Source organism: Cydia strobilella, chromosome 22 (assembly GCF_947568885.1).
Source record: "Cydia strobilella chromosome 22, ilCydStro3.1, whole genome shotgun sequence".
Classification (NCBI taxonomy): domain Eukaryota; kingdom Metazoa; phylum Arthropoda; class Insecta; order Lepidoptera; family Tortricidae; genus Cydia; species Cydia strobilella.
The window spans coordinates 9,787,805-9,801,346 of NC_086062.1; the positions used below are offsets into that span (position 1 = coordinate 9,787,805).

The following is a 13,542-nucleotide window of genomic DNA, read 5'->3' on the forward strand; positions in this document are numbered from 1 at the left end:
CAATACAATAATATGTCCTTCTCTTACCCCTGGTCGCTCGGTTTCATGTCTATAACTACTTGTATATACTATGTCTATGGGCAATGCAATACATAGTGTCAGGCTCAAAAATAATTGATTTCATGAAGTTCCTTATATTTACAAATATACTCACCAATGAAGATGTTGCCCTTCATCTTGCTAGAATAGCTGGCCAGGGTCAACACTATGAGGAGCAGGTCGAAGCAGGGCTTCGTCAGCGACCCGTACAGGTGCGCCACAGACTGCGTGAATACTGACACGTCTTCTGTTAATCTGCGAACATAGGTATCATTTTAAACGGAATCCTCATAATCTGGAACCTTAATGGCCTACTATCTTTTTACCAATATGTTTAAGCAAGCATCCACAGGCTACGGGAACTGCTTTGCGACCCAACGAGCTTGCTAAGTATGCTTGGGGTACAAAACATATTGAATATCATCGTCACTTGCTAGAAAAATCATAGGCGCTTTTCCATCTACAGGACCGTCATCAAATACGAAACATTTCGTATATTGAACTTATAGTATGGATTTACATATTTCTATTGCTTTTAACACTTCTATGCTACTATCGACACATCCTTTGGTAGTGACCTGTAGTGAATAGAATCAGCCATTAAAAGGCACCACCAAATAACATCCAATTACTCATGCTCTACATGTGACTCTACACTCACCTATGATCAGCGTTCTCAATCCTAGCATCCAAATTAGCCACCCTATAGTATGTCTGGTTCTTGAAGTACAAGTCATAGGCGTGATTCACCAGTCTCGTCCTGAAGGCCAGGGCTAGTCTGCTCTCCAGGTATCTGATCATGGAGTTGATGAAAGTCGCTGGGATGGCGATACCGAACCATTGGAGGAGGAGGGCTGCAAATTTCTTGAGGTCCTTTTGGACTATGTGTTTCACTGAAAATAACAAATGGATTGCATTGAGGTTATGACTAAACTTTATATGTAAGAAACGTCCCCGGCTACTTGCCCCGAGGCGCCGACTCGCCAAATCACGACGGTCACTCAGCGTCATGGAACCAACTATTTACAATTCATTACCCTCAGATATACTTAACTTAAATAGTATCCAAGTATTTAAATCTAAACTTAAACTGCTGCTTATAGAAAAAGCATTCTACAGCATTGACGAATTTATAAATACTCGATGAGGTCGTTGACTTCTGCATGGTAATTTAAAAAAAAATATTCATGTTAACTATGTTTAAATCTAATAATGTTTTTTAAGTTTAAAAATGTTATGAAATATGTAATTCATTATATTAACGAACATATGTACATATATTTTTTTATAAATGTAAAATGTGACCTGTAAAATTTGCTTTTACCAATAAAGTTCTGTATTCTGTATTCTGTAAAGGTGGGGAGAGGGTGTTTAAATCGTGTTTTGTTTGGGACAAATACTATAAAATACAAATAGTAAAATTAACGGTCTTCATGTAGCCGTTTTTGGCGTTTTTATACGAGGAAATCATTGTGATATTTCGACTAATAACTTAGAACTAAAACTCAATTTTTTTTTTCATTAAACCCATACGTGTGGGGTATCTATGGATAGGTCTTCAAAAATGATTTTGAGGTTTCTAATAAAAAAAAAATCTAAACTGAATAGTTTGCGAGAGAGACACTTCCAAAGTGGTAAAATGTGTGTGTGTGTGGGGGACACACCCTGTAACTTCTAAAATAAGAGAATGATAAAACTAAAAAAAATATATGATGTACATTGCCATGCAAACTTCCACCGAAAATTGGTTTGAACGAGATCTAGTAAGTAGTTTTTTTTAATACGTCAAATCCTAAACCGCAATTTACCTTTAACTTACGTTTCACACAAAAAATACATTGTTTTAATTGGGTAATGTACGGAACCCTCGGTGCGCGAGTCCGACTCGCACTTGGCCGGTTTTTTTTACTTACTTATAGAACCCTCTAAAGCTGCCACGTAGATGGAGAGGAGGGTCCTCGTGAACAAGCACAGCGTGTGTCCAGTCAGCAAGGCTACTTCATGGCTACGGAACCCTGGCACCATGATTTTAGCCAGTGAGACCATTTGACGAAGGAACTCTAGGTTAAGTCCGGGCACATGCTTTTCTTCTGGGGCGGGTTCTTCCGCGTCTTCCTGGAATAGTTATTGTGTCATTAATAGATAGTAAAGAATGGAGATGACTAAGCGAGACAAGATTTTAACACTGGACAACTTTTAGCTTGAGGAAACTAGTATTCATCGGTTACCTTGTGGGGTAACTAGTGGCAACAAAATTTCACGAGAATCGGTTGCGAAACACGACCTGAAGAAAACATCCGGAATCCGGATATGAAAGCATTTCCAGGAGACAAGATTTTAGGAATTGAGCTGTTTAGAAATGTACGTAAATTGTGTCTGACTAATGAAAAACATGCCTGGAAACAATAACGGATCAGTTGGAAACAAACGACATCCGAACTGGAAAAAATTATAGCACAAAAATACTCATTTGTACCGAAAACAAAGGGTGAACTTAAACTTTTGACCGGTACTGTAAGTGTATAAAGTAATATTGCTAATACTTACAATATTCTGTTTGTTGTCCGTATCGACGTCCCCCCGACAGAGGGCGCACTGCTCAGCGCCGCAGCGCCCGCCGCACGTTTGTCCGTTCGACGCATTCTGCACTGAATGTAATTCGCCATTTTTTGCGATCTGGAAAAATATGAAATGATTATCAATTTATTTATTTTAAGAACTATTTTTAGATTTTAGAACCAAACGCAAAATAATAACTATTTCGGAATCTAATCTGATTTTTAATTTTAATACGTAACTAAATTAAGACATACGTTTCGAATATGTTTTTGATATAAATGTAATTTTTGACAAATCGAGGCATAGTCAAGATCACATATAAAAAAATAAAAATAAAAAAATTAAAATTATTTCTTTTCGTAAAATATACAGGTGTCTATAAGTAGGGGATAGTGCTGCCCGGTAAGCAAAATTTGCCTGTGTTGGGCAACATATAACCGTCCACCTCGACTTTCAGGATTGTCGTTGTTATTATTGTTCATAAATTTTCTGTTTAGTCATTCGCGTCATTTCTCCCAATATTTCAACCTGCTCATCCTTACCTTATAATTATTACTATTGTAGTTGTTACAAAGAGCTTGCTTCCTCTCCCTCGTGCCGTACAGCGCACACGCAGCTAAGGCCACGCCTACACCGACGCCGACAGCGATCGAGGGCTGCACCCGCGACGCTTGCTCCCGTATCTTGGTCAGTATGGCCGGCATGTTGATTTACCTTATAATTATTATTATTGTTGTTGTTACAAGGAGCTTGCTTCCTCTCCCTCGTGCCGTACAGCGCACACGCAGCTAAGGCCACGCCTACACCGACGCCGACAGCGATCGAGGGCTGCACCCGCGACGCTTGCTCCCGTATCTTCGTCAGTATGGCCGGCATGTTGATTTACCTTATAATTATTATTATTGTTGTTGTTACAAGGAGCTTGCTTCCTCTCCCTCGAGCCGTACAGCGCACACGCAGCTAAGGCCACGCCTACACCGACGCCGACAGCGATCGACGGCTGCACCCGCGAAGCTTGCTCCCGTATCTTGGTCAGTATGGCCGGCATTTTGATTAATTATGAGATCGAGATCACTGGAAGGTTTAGCTGGCGTTTGATTTGTGTCGCGTTCCGTCCATTTTTCTGTAACAATGGAAATAATTGCTTAATTGACGATTAATGAAAACATTTTTATATAGATAGGTATTACAATTAAGTATTACAGAAGGATTTGAGCAATGATTCATTTGTATAATGTTTGAAAAGCCGTGGCCCGAGTCGATCTAGATGGCGATGTAATGTCTATTTGTAATATGACTAATATGTATTGTAATTGAACTGTCAAACGTCAAATTTTGACAACCAGCGTTACCGCATAATGGACGAAACTGTACAGGGCCATCTACATATTCTATTTATTTAAACTTTATTGCACAAATTTACACAAAAAGAGTACAAATGGCGGACTTAACGCCTTGAGGCATTCTCTACCAGTCATTCCAGTCAACCATTGGGGCAAACAGAGACAGTTAGTTTGGTGCAGGATTGTAAAGAGTGAATATGAAAAAGATCCAAGTCAGACTACTGTGATACTATATTTACACAAATATATTTAAGAAAATAATAATATTACATATACACATACATATTCATATATATTTGTATTATATACATATTCTTCTATCACAATCAATGCACCAACTTGTCTTACACTTTACACTTCTAATAATTACAATCAATACATTATAATTATTGAATGAATGTGGCAGGGTGCCGCCACAGGGGACAGACCGGGGGGAACTTTTAATTTTTAGGGTTCCATACCCAAAGGGTAGAAACGGGAACCTATTACTAAGACTCACTGTCCGTCTGTCTGTCTGTCTGTCTGTCCGTCTGTCTGTCAGTGTCACCAGGCTGTATCTCATGAAGCGTGATAGCTAGACAGTTAAAATTTTCACAGATGCTGTATTTATGTTGCTGCTATAGCAACAAATACTAAAAACAAAATAAAATAAATATTTAAGTGGGGCTCCCATACAACAAACATGTTTTTTAACCTTTTTTGCGTAATGGTACGGAACCCTTCGTGCGCGAGGCCGACTCGCACTTGGCCGGTTTTTTTATTAGATTTAATAATAATAATAATAAGCCCGCAGGGCAGCTTGTGGCGAGCTGTTGGGGAGTGACGACCCCACGGACCCGAGTGCTCCAGAGAGTCGGTCAGGGTCTCCGTCTCCGGCGTGTCTTCGTCGGTCGGAGTGGACCCCAAGGGGACCCGCAGGACTCTCAGCTCTGGCTTGCCTTCATTGGATGTCCAGAGGGGAGTCGTAAGAGCTATATGCTCCAGGGGTGGAAGTGTTAAAGGGCATAACGCCGCGAGTAACTTCGGAGAAAGCGCAGCACACCTCTCGACACCCCTGAGCCGCTCACGCCGGTGTTGCGCCTGGCCGTCTTTACGATGGCGCATCAGGTGCCCATCTAACGAGTGGCGAGTCACCGCCTGCCTCGATAACTTGTGCAAGCAATGTTATGGCAGGTGTCCGGACTTCTTTGCAATAGCCCAGACTTTTTTCCACCCAAACTTAAATCATAGACCAGTACTCTGTCCATATTCTCTACAATAGCTTCCAATGCCTGCTGAAACCGGTTCACGGGTATCTATTGATGTACCCATGAATGGGTTCCAGCAGGCGTTCTACATGACATCAAATCTCTCCAAACGGCCTCTACGTGTTGGATCTATATCCCCACGCACGCCTTATAAATGACCGGGATCGAAAGACCCGAGAGTTTTAAAACGGAGATACACATAATAATAATAATAATAAAATACTTTATTGTGCACTACAAAGAAAAATACATGTTACAAACAATGACAGGACATAAGTGAGTAGGTAACAACAGGCGGACTTATCGCTAAAAAGCGATCTCTTCCAGACAACCTTCAGATAGCGATTCAGTGGCTAGAAATAAGTTAATGGGCAGTGCAAAATAACAAAGGTGTAAAGTTTACAAATCAAATACCTAAGTATAAATAACAAACAATGAAAAATAAACTACATAAACTACATATATTATTTAAGCAACAATAATACACTACATAAACCTACACAAAATACATAATGAGAATTCAAGCAAGAGAAGAATAACGACCAGGTAGCGTGAACAAAAAGAAAAATATATATGTGTAAGTGAAAGGACCAAGACTAAGAAAGAGATTTTAAATAGTGTTCTTTTAGAAGTTTTTTAAAAATGGGTAGGGATTGAGCACGTCTTATATCAATGGGCAAAGCATTCCACAATCTTACAGACTGGAAAGTGAAGGATTTGTTGTAGAACTTACTAGATGACCGAGGGGCAGCAAGAAGGCGATTCTGAGAACACCTAACAGACAAAAGAAAACTAAACCGTTTTTTAAGGTATTCAGGAGTATTTGGAATAAATAAAGTGCGATAGAGTAGAGACAGGATATGTGTATTACGTCGGAAACGAATCGGTAACCACCTGAGCTGTGACCGGAAGCTGGAGACATGATCAAATTTTCGTAGCCCGAAAATGAAGCGAATGCACACATTTTGAAGCCGTTCAATCTTGTTCAATTGCTCTTCGGTAAGATCGAGATAAGAGATGTCGGCATAGTCTAAAATGGGAAGAAGAAGGGATTGGGCCAGCGCGGTTTTAGTGGAAAGTGGTAAAAAGTTGCGGAGACGCCTAAGAGATCCCACAGCGGCAAAAATTTTACGACCGACTTCATTAAGTTGCGGACCCCAGGAAAGAGTACGATCCATAATCACGCCCAGATTCTTTACTTGGGCCGAGTACGGGATCTGGACCCCATCGAATAAAATAGGAGGCAGATTTTAATTTAGTTACTCTATATTTGATTGTATTGTAGTTTGTGTACGAGTTATTGATATTGTAACTTAAGTAAGTAAGCTTGTAAATATAACTTAAATTTAAAATCAATAAATTGATTCCAATAATATTAAGGCCTCCTCTCACAAAATATTTTGGTTTATAAATGATATTTCTTCCATAAGTCTCGAGAAACGCACTGGTATTATTTCCGTAACATAAAAAGGAACAAAACACTTACTTTATCCAATTGTTTTAAACTAAAGTCCGTGTGACGGGAAGTGCTTGAAGTATACCTATTGTGCGTATTTGAATGAGCATTAAGAACCTGTTTAGTTTTTTGTAAAAACATCTATTGTTTTCTGCTTAATAATGAGTTATTATGACATACTGTTCTGTCGCTTAGAGGTACATATTTAATGGTTTTAAACTTTTGAAAACTATTTAAAAGATAGAACATTACAGTTAAAGTTCATAGCTTAAACTTCCTCTACAAAGAAAATAACACTACATAGTATGGTATATATAATATGTATATTATAATTTATAACCCTCAATAAGTACTTAAAATATCACGTGTACAGTCGCCATCAGATATATCGGAGCGGCCAAGACTCTGACAAATAACTGAACACGTCTCTATTGTCAAGGCGTCAGAGTGCATGCGTGTTCAGATATTGTGAACACCTCGGCCGCTCCGATATATCTGATGGCGACTGTACCTACCTACTATTTTACTACTAATGGAAGCAAATACTATGCTTATGCACTATTACATCCAATTGAATGCAATTGCACATAATTATCCCATAATTTGGCTTCGTGCTGAACAATATACCTATAAAGCGCATTATGCAATAAAAATTTATTCTTTCTTGATATTATTGTGTGTAATGACGGTACATTAAATTCAAATGAGCCGAGCATGAAGAAAACCGGTACACTTTGTAACAGAAACACTTTTAGATAACCACTGCCATATGAAAAAAAAAATCCTGACAAAAATCCGGACATCAACCTAAAAATCCTGATCCTGAAAAATACCATATGCTGTAACTACACCTCTGCCCAACTTCAAAGTCTTCAAATTTTACCTTCCCATACAAACGGAGTTTCGTTCTCATTTTAAAACTACGTGTTGGATTGTAATGAAACTTTGCACATACAATGACATGAGGTATATCTAGGTCTGTAATTAGTTTATATAGCTCGAGTATATAAAACCAGGGACCGGCCCGCTATCCCTTATCGGGGTTTTATAAGGGTATTTCATAAGGCTTAACTCACCATACCCTTTGCCAGACGAAACCCTTTGTTTTGCTTTTAAAAACCCTTATATAAAGCTACCACATTTGAGTAATCGGTAGCCCAAATACCCTTAAAAAACCCTTATCATCCGCTCACCAACACCTTGCAAGGGTTAGCCTTATAAAGGGTTTCCCTTTTAGCATATAAGCGTGCTAATTTAAGTCGTCTACCTTGTTCATAAAGCACACATTACTTCGAATCCGAGCGATCGTCGGCGGCGACGGCGGCGTTCTTTGACTAGGCACGTATTTTCTTTCCTTTTCATACACTACCGTAGATATATACTAATCCTGTCTCTTTCACGCAAAGGGAAACCTTTATAAAAAGCGCTTAAAGATAAGGGTAACCCTTATTAAGAGCTAGCCTTATTTTTGGTTAGCTTTTCGGTAAGGGTTAGTCAAAGGTAAGGGTATGAATGGGCTTGCAGTTCAAAAGGGAAAGTCTTTCAATGTGTTAGCCTTATTTAAGTGTCGCCCATTGAAAGGGTTTTATCGCGGAAAGGGTTGTCCGGTCCCTGTATAAAACAAACGAAATAGAGCAAAAACAAGTTTTTTATGTAAAACCTAAATTCGCTATATATTTATTACTATTGTATCTGAAGCTACAGAAACTAATTACAGACCTAGATATTACCTTATCCTATTGTGAGTATAAAGTTTCAGAGCAATCTAGCGAGTCGTTTTAAAATGAGAGCGTAACTACGTTTGTATCAAAGATAGATATAACTCCGTAATAGATGGATACAGTCCAAGGAGAAAACGTGCCTCGAAAATCACGACAATTTGATTCTCGATCAGATGGCGCCACTAGTTTTGGCCTACTCTCGTATAGAGGGCGTTGACGGTTTCGTTTGTGATTTATAATTTTAACGCATATCAGTGAAAGAACATGGGTCAAACTCTGTTTCTGTTTCTGTTTCTGTTTAGTGACTACACCAGCCAGCAGTTCTGCTGCAAGGACGCAGAAGCGTTGGTCACACAAGGGAGGGAGAGACGGAGAGGCTCGTCGAGCTTGCTCAAATGCACGTGCTGGTACGATCCAGGCCGTCGGTTAGAGGCGTATGCTACGGTACGCTAACGACCTCCGTCCAGACAAACCTGTTCCGAGGCAGGACGTGCATTCGGGCCTACTCGTATACACCTCCCTTCATCTGCCGCCCCGGCATGCTCAACTGACCCTCCTGCCCGAGACACCGGTGAGCCAATAATACAGGTGAGGAGTGTGGGGCTGTTGCAGTCGAGGATAGGAGTTGACGGGAGTTGAAGAACCAGACCGAATACCAGCATCGTGCCCAGTTTAGGGAAGATATAGATAAATATTAGTGTAAGTATATGGGTCAAACTCATATAAAAATAATTAATGCAAATAAAAAAATCATTTATCCATATTTAAATACATTTTATCATATTTTTATAAATCTTCATTTTTAGTTTTAAGGTGTGTCGATAGATGGCAGTGAATTTACTGTGGTTACAAAATTTACTACGACAGCACCGCTCTATCTTATTATATCCTCTTTGATTCAAATGAGCCGAGCCTGAAGAAAACCGGTACACTTTGTAACAGAAACACTTTTAGATATTTTATTTTAATTTATTTCATGACCATTGATACAAGTCCTTCAGTCGCATTCATAAACATACAAACCCATAAAATTTTAGATAACCAATGGTTAGGGTTGCCATATAAAAAAAATTACTTCCTGACAAAAATCCGGACACCTAAAAATCCTGATCCTGAAAAATACCATATGCTGTAGCTACACCTCTGCCCAACTCCAAAGGACTGCATAGATTAATTAGTCTACAACATCATGAGTAACTATCGCGGTAACCGAAGACAATATTAGTCTACAACACTTAACATTTTTGATAATTACCCAAAATGTTTGTCCCCCAATAGCTTTTGTTCCATTCGCGTTTTTCCCCATTCTGCTTTTATAAATAAACGCCTGGTTAGCGTTAATTTTTTCAGTAGTTAATTTTATCACACGGGTATGTCCCAGTCGAAAAAAGTGTAATGTTTTCACGATAGTCGACTTTTTTCAGTAGGGAAAAAAGCGACTGGGACATACGCCTGATTAAATTAACTTTTTTTTTATATACTACGTCGGTTGCAAACAAGCATACGGCCCGCCTGATGTTAAGCAGTCTCCGTAGCCTATGTACGCCTGCAACTCCAGAGGAGTTACATGCGCGTTGCCGACCCTAACACTGCTCTCCCTCGAGCCCTGGCAACCTTACTCACCGGCAGGAACACAACACCATTAGTAGGGTCTAGTGATATTTGGCTGCGGTTTTCTGTAAGGTGGAGGTACCTCACCAGTTGGGCTCTGCTCTAGATCTGGAATGACATCCGCTGTCCTGTGCCCTACCACACAAAGCGAGATGTCATTCACAGTGCCCATACCTCTCTTTTGGAGGTAGTTTAAGGACATACCCGGGTCCAGAACAACTATTGAGAAAATAAACGTCTGGTTAAAAAGCAGAATAAAACAAAAGCTATTGAAAAAAAAAACATTTTTGGGTAATTAGCTGTCCACTCATCGCCAAGCTCCTCTGCAATCTTGATAGAGGACCAACAATCCTACGTTTGGTGGAAATCGCAGAAGCAAACGAGAGGGGGTCTAAGTTTTAATTACTTGTGTTTAGCTTTTAGTTTTAATTACTGGTGAAATTTAATGTATGTGTAAATACTGTAAAAATTCAAGTTGTATCTGTGTGTAAAAGTAGCTAGGGCCTTTTGTTTTGCATGTATACCATTTCAAAGTTTCACATGCCAAATGGCAGAATATAGTACCTATGCATGCGCTGTATATGTATTTTAGTGAATAAATCATTCATTCATTCATATAGATTTAAGTTAAATTTCGCACATATTTTACCTAAATGGGACTTGACCGCGTATACTCAGCGCAACCTTCAAAACGTCAGGAAAAATAAATAAATGAACACAAGTTTGTTTTTTCCGAACAAATAATTTTAACTCAAGTTAAATTCCAAATATCCGGCCACTTTTGTACAGTCAAGGTCTAAAATATCAACGCGGATAAAACGCCAAAAATATGTCCGACTCTCGGGATTATCTAAAAGGCAGGTGAGGTTTGGACCTAAAACTAGTTTATATAGGTATTACATTTTTACTTGCTTAACATGACACATATCAGCTTCATGCAGTCAAGACTTCAACCAGTCCGTATCTGACCATAACAACTTCTTACCGACCGCCACCATCACCATCATCATCTAGCCGTTTTCGGCCACAGCGACTGCGTTCTACCGCTGAGAGCGTCGCTGGTGTGCTCTCATGTGACTGAAATAGCCAATTTTTGCAGCGAATGTGCGGCCACACTCGCTGCAGGTCAGTACCCGTCTGATATGGCCACAGGTGGTCTGGCCTTTAGCTCGTCGCGCTTAGCGTCCAGTTCAGTGCAGCGCCTGGTTTCAAACTGACGCACCTGTGTCTGCACAACATGCCTTCAACACGGATGCTCACTGGCTTGATTCACCCTCGTTGGCTCTATATGAGCTCTCTTCATGTGCCTTCTGTGCTTCTACACTTCTTTGTAACGCAAAAACTGGCCGCATTGCTTGCGCTTTCCATTTTGCAGTTCGCAGTAAAAATGCGTTTCGGGACTCGGTCTTGGGACATGCGGGAGACGTGACCGCACCATCGTAGCTGTCGTCTTATTAGGTCTCTATACCAGCAACATCGGCACACCTAAGGATCTACGTGTTCCTAACACGGTCGGAGCAATCGCCCATAATTTCGCGGAGGCATCTTAGATGGAAGCTGTCTAATGAGCGAATAATGCTTACGGTACAGGCACCATGCTTCTGAGGCATATAAGAGATTCAGCAGGACGATATTAGCCATGTATTCCATGTTAAATGGTATACCTATAGTGCATAGACATTTTTGTTCCTTTATCCGTATTGTCATTGACCTTGTCTGTACCTGTACCTAAATAAATATTTGACTTGGCGCGCTTAAGTAACTTCTTTGTTCAAATCGGTTATTGGACAATGAATCATCGGTTATTGGCTCCCAAGGTTAAATCAATGGTTAATACATATCGGTATAGTCTTAGGTAATACAAGAAATATACATTCAAGATACGAGTATATCTTTAGTCGGAAATGTCCCGACCGGTTACCGACGCGTCGAACTAAAAATTCGCGCCGGAATTTGAGATGGAAAGCGAGTCGGGTAATAGTCATACTTGTTATGGCCATTTTTTGCCCGGATGCTGCACTTCATGATAAAAGCAAGCCGCTTTGCACAGTGATAGAAGGGACCAAACTCAGTGATTTGACCCGCAGCAGCGCAAGTTTCACCCCTTAGGAACAAAGATGGCACCACTTCTTTAAAAAATAATTCAAAAAATTCTACAAGCTAAACGAATGAACCGATTTAAACGTTTAATATCTCAAATGAAAGCTTATTATATACGTTACTTTAAAAAAAATACTCAAAAAATATATACTGAATACTTTTGACAAAAAACGGCATCTTAAGTTTTTTTTTTTTACTTAATTGATAGTTTTTACTTGATTTCTCAAAAAAAAATTATGGAACATGAATAGTTTAATACATGTGCATATTACTGAATAAACAACAAGTATTATACAAAAAACTCGACACCGATACCTCTCATACTCTACGAAATATGACAGTTTGAATGTGAGTGTAAATTTCTTCAAAATATATTTCAAAAAATTCTACAAGCTAAACTATTTGACCGATTTCAATGTTTAATATCTAAAATAAAAGCTCATTATATACATAACTTATAAAATAAAACTCAAAAAACGTATACTGAATACTTTTGGCAAAAAACGGCATCTTAAGTTTTTTTTCTAACTCGATTGATAGTTTTGACTTGATTTCTTAAAAAAAAAAGGAACATGAATAGTTTAATACATGTATATATTACTGAATAAATAACAAGTATTATAAAAAAAACCCGACACCGATACCTTTTAATCTTCATGAAATATTTAAGTTTAATTATGAGCGCTCTTACAAATAAATTTATTTAAAAGAAATCTTCAACCGCAGTAAGTGCACTGATTTTAATGTGAAATATGTCATATGAAAAGAAATCACCCAATTTATTTTAATAAATAAAAAATAAATAAATAAAAACTGAATAAAGTTTTTTCCTGGTGCTGAATTACAAAAAAATATAACAAAATAGAAATTATTTTTATTTTAAGTGACTACATTTGTAAACAATGTCCTTTTCGGTAGATGTAGATTTCAATACTACAAAATCACCGATCATACATGAACTGGTTGCTGTAGATTACTGTTGAATTATTTTTGTGCCTGTAGATTACTGTTGAATTATTTTTGTGCCTAGCTGATTACCATTAAACCTATAATTTTGTGCCAAACCTATAATCAGTGGTCAGCAACTCAGCATGCAAAATAACCCTGGATTGAAAATTACATTAACTTAATTTTGATTTGTACAGCCACCTTTGCATGATTTACACTGGGCTGTGCATGGTAAGCTGACGCGACGACAGTCGACACCCACAACGCATAGTTTCACAGCCAGATTTGGAGCCACAATGGTCCAAGAGGCTTAATTGCGACCAAATGGCTGTAACTGCCGACAATTATGCAGTGTAACTCTCTTTTTTCTTAGTCCATGCCTAAGAAGATGTACATGGTATGGAAACTTCTGGTTCCAGAGGAGCGTTTCCCCATATATGGCCCGCTTGGTAAGCTGCTCGAAGTGCATGTTTATAGAGAGCAGCTGATGTAGGTGGCAGGCTTGTAACAAGCTTCCT

At 39.0% G+C, this 13,542-nt stretch overlaps 1 protein-coding gene across 2 annotated transcripts in view; it reads right to left on the reverse strand.

The window, feature by feature from the left end:
* LOC134751402 (ATP-binding cassette sub-family D member 1) overlaps positions 1-13,542 on the reverse strand; it is an 85,021-nt gene that overhangs the window by 12,818 nt on the left and 58,661 nt on the right. Inside the window, exons 3-7 of one of the 2 annotated variants that reach the window (XM_063686795.1) lie at positions 3,313-3,721; positions 2,587-2,715; positions 1,953-2,154; positions 701-932; positions 155-294 (exon numbers count right to left, since the gene is read on the reverse strand). In XM_063686795.1, coding sequence (XP_063542865.1) covers positions 155-294; positions 701-932; positions 1,953-2,154; positions 2,587-2,715; positions 3,313-3,474 — 865 coding nt within the window. In that variant the 5' untranslated portion in view covers positions 3,475-3,721. The other variant, XM_063686796.1, reaches the window with a different exon arrangement.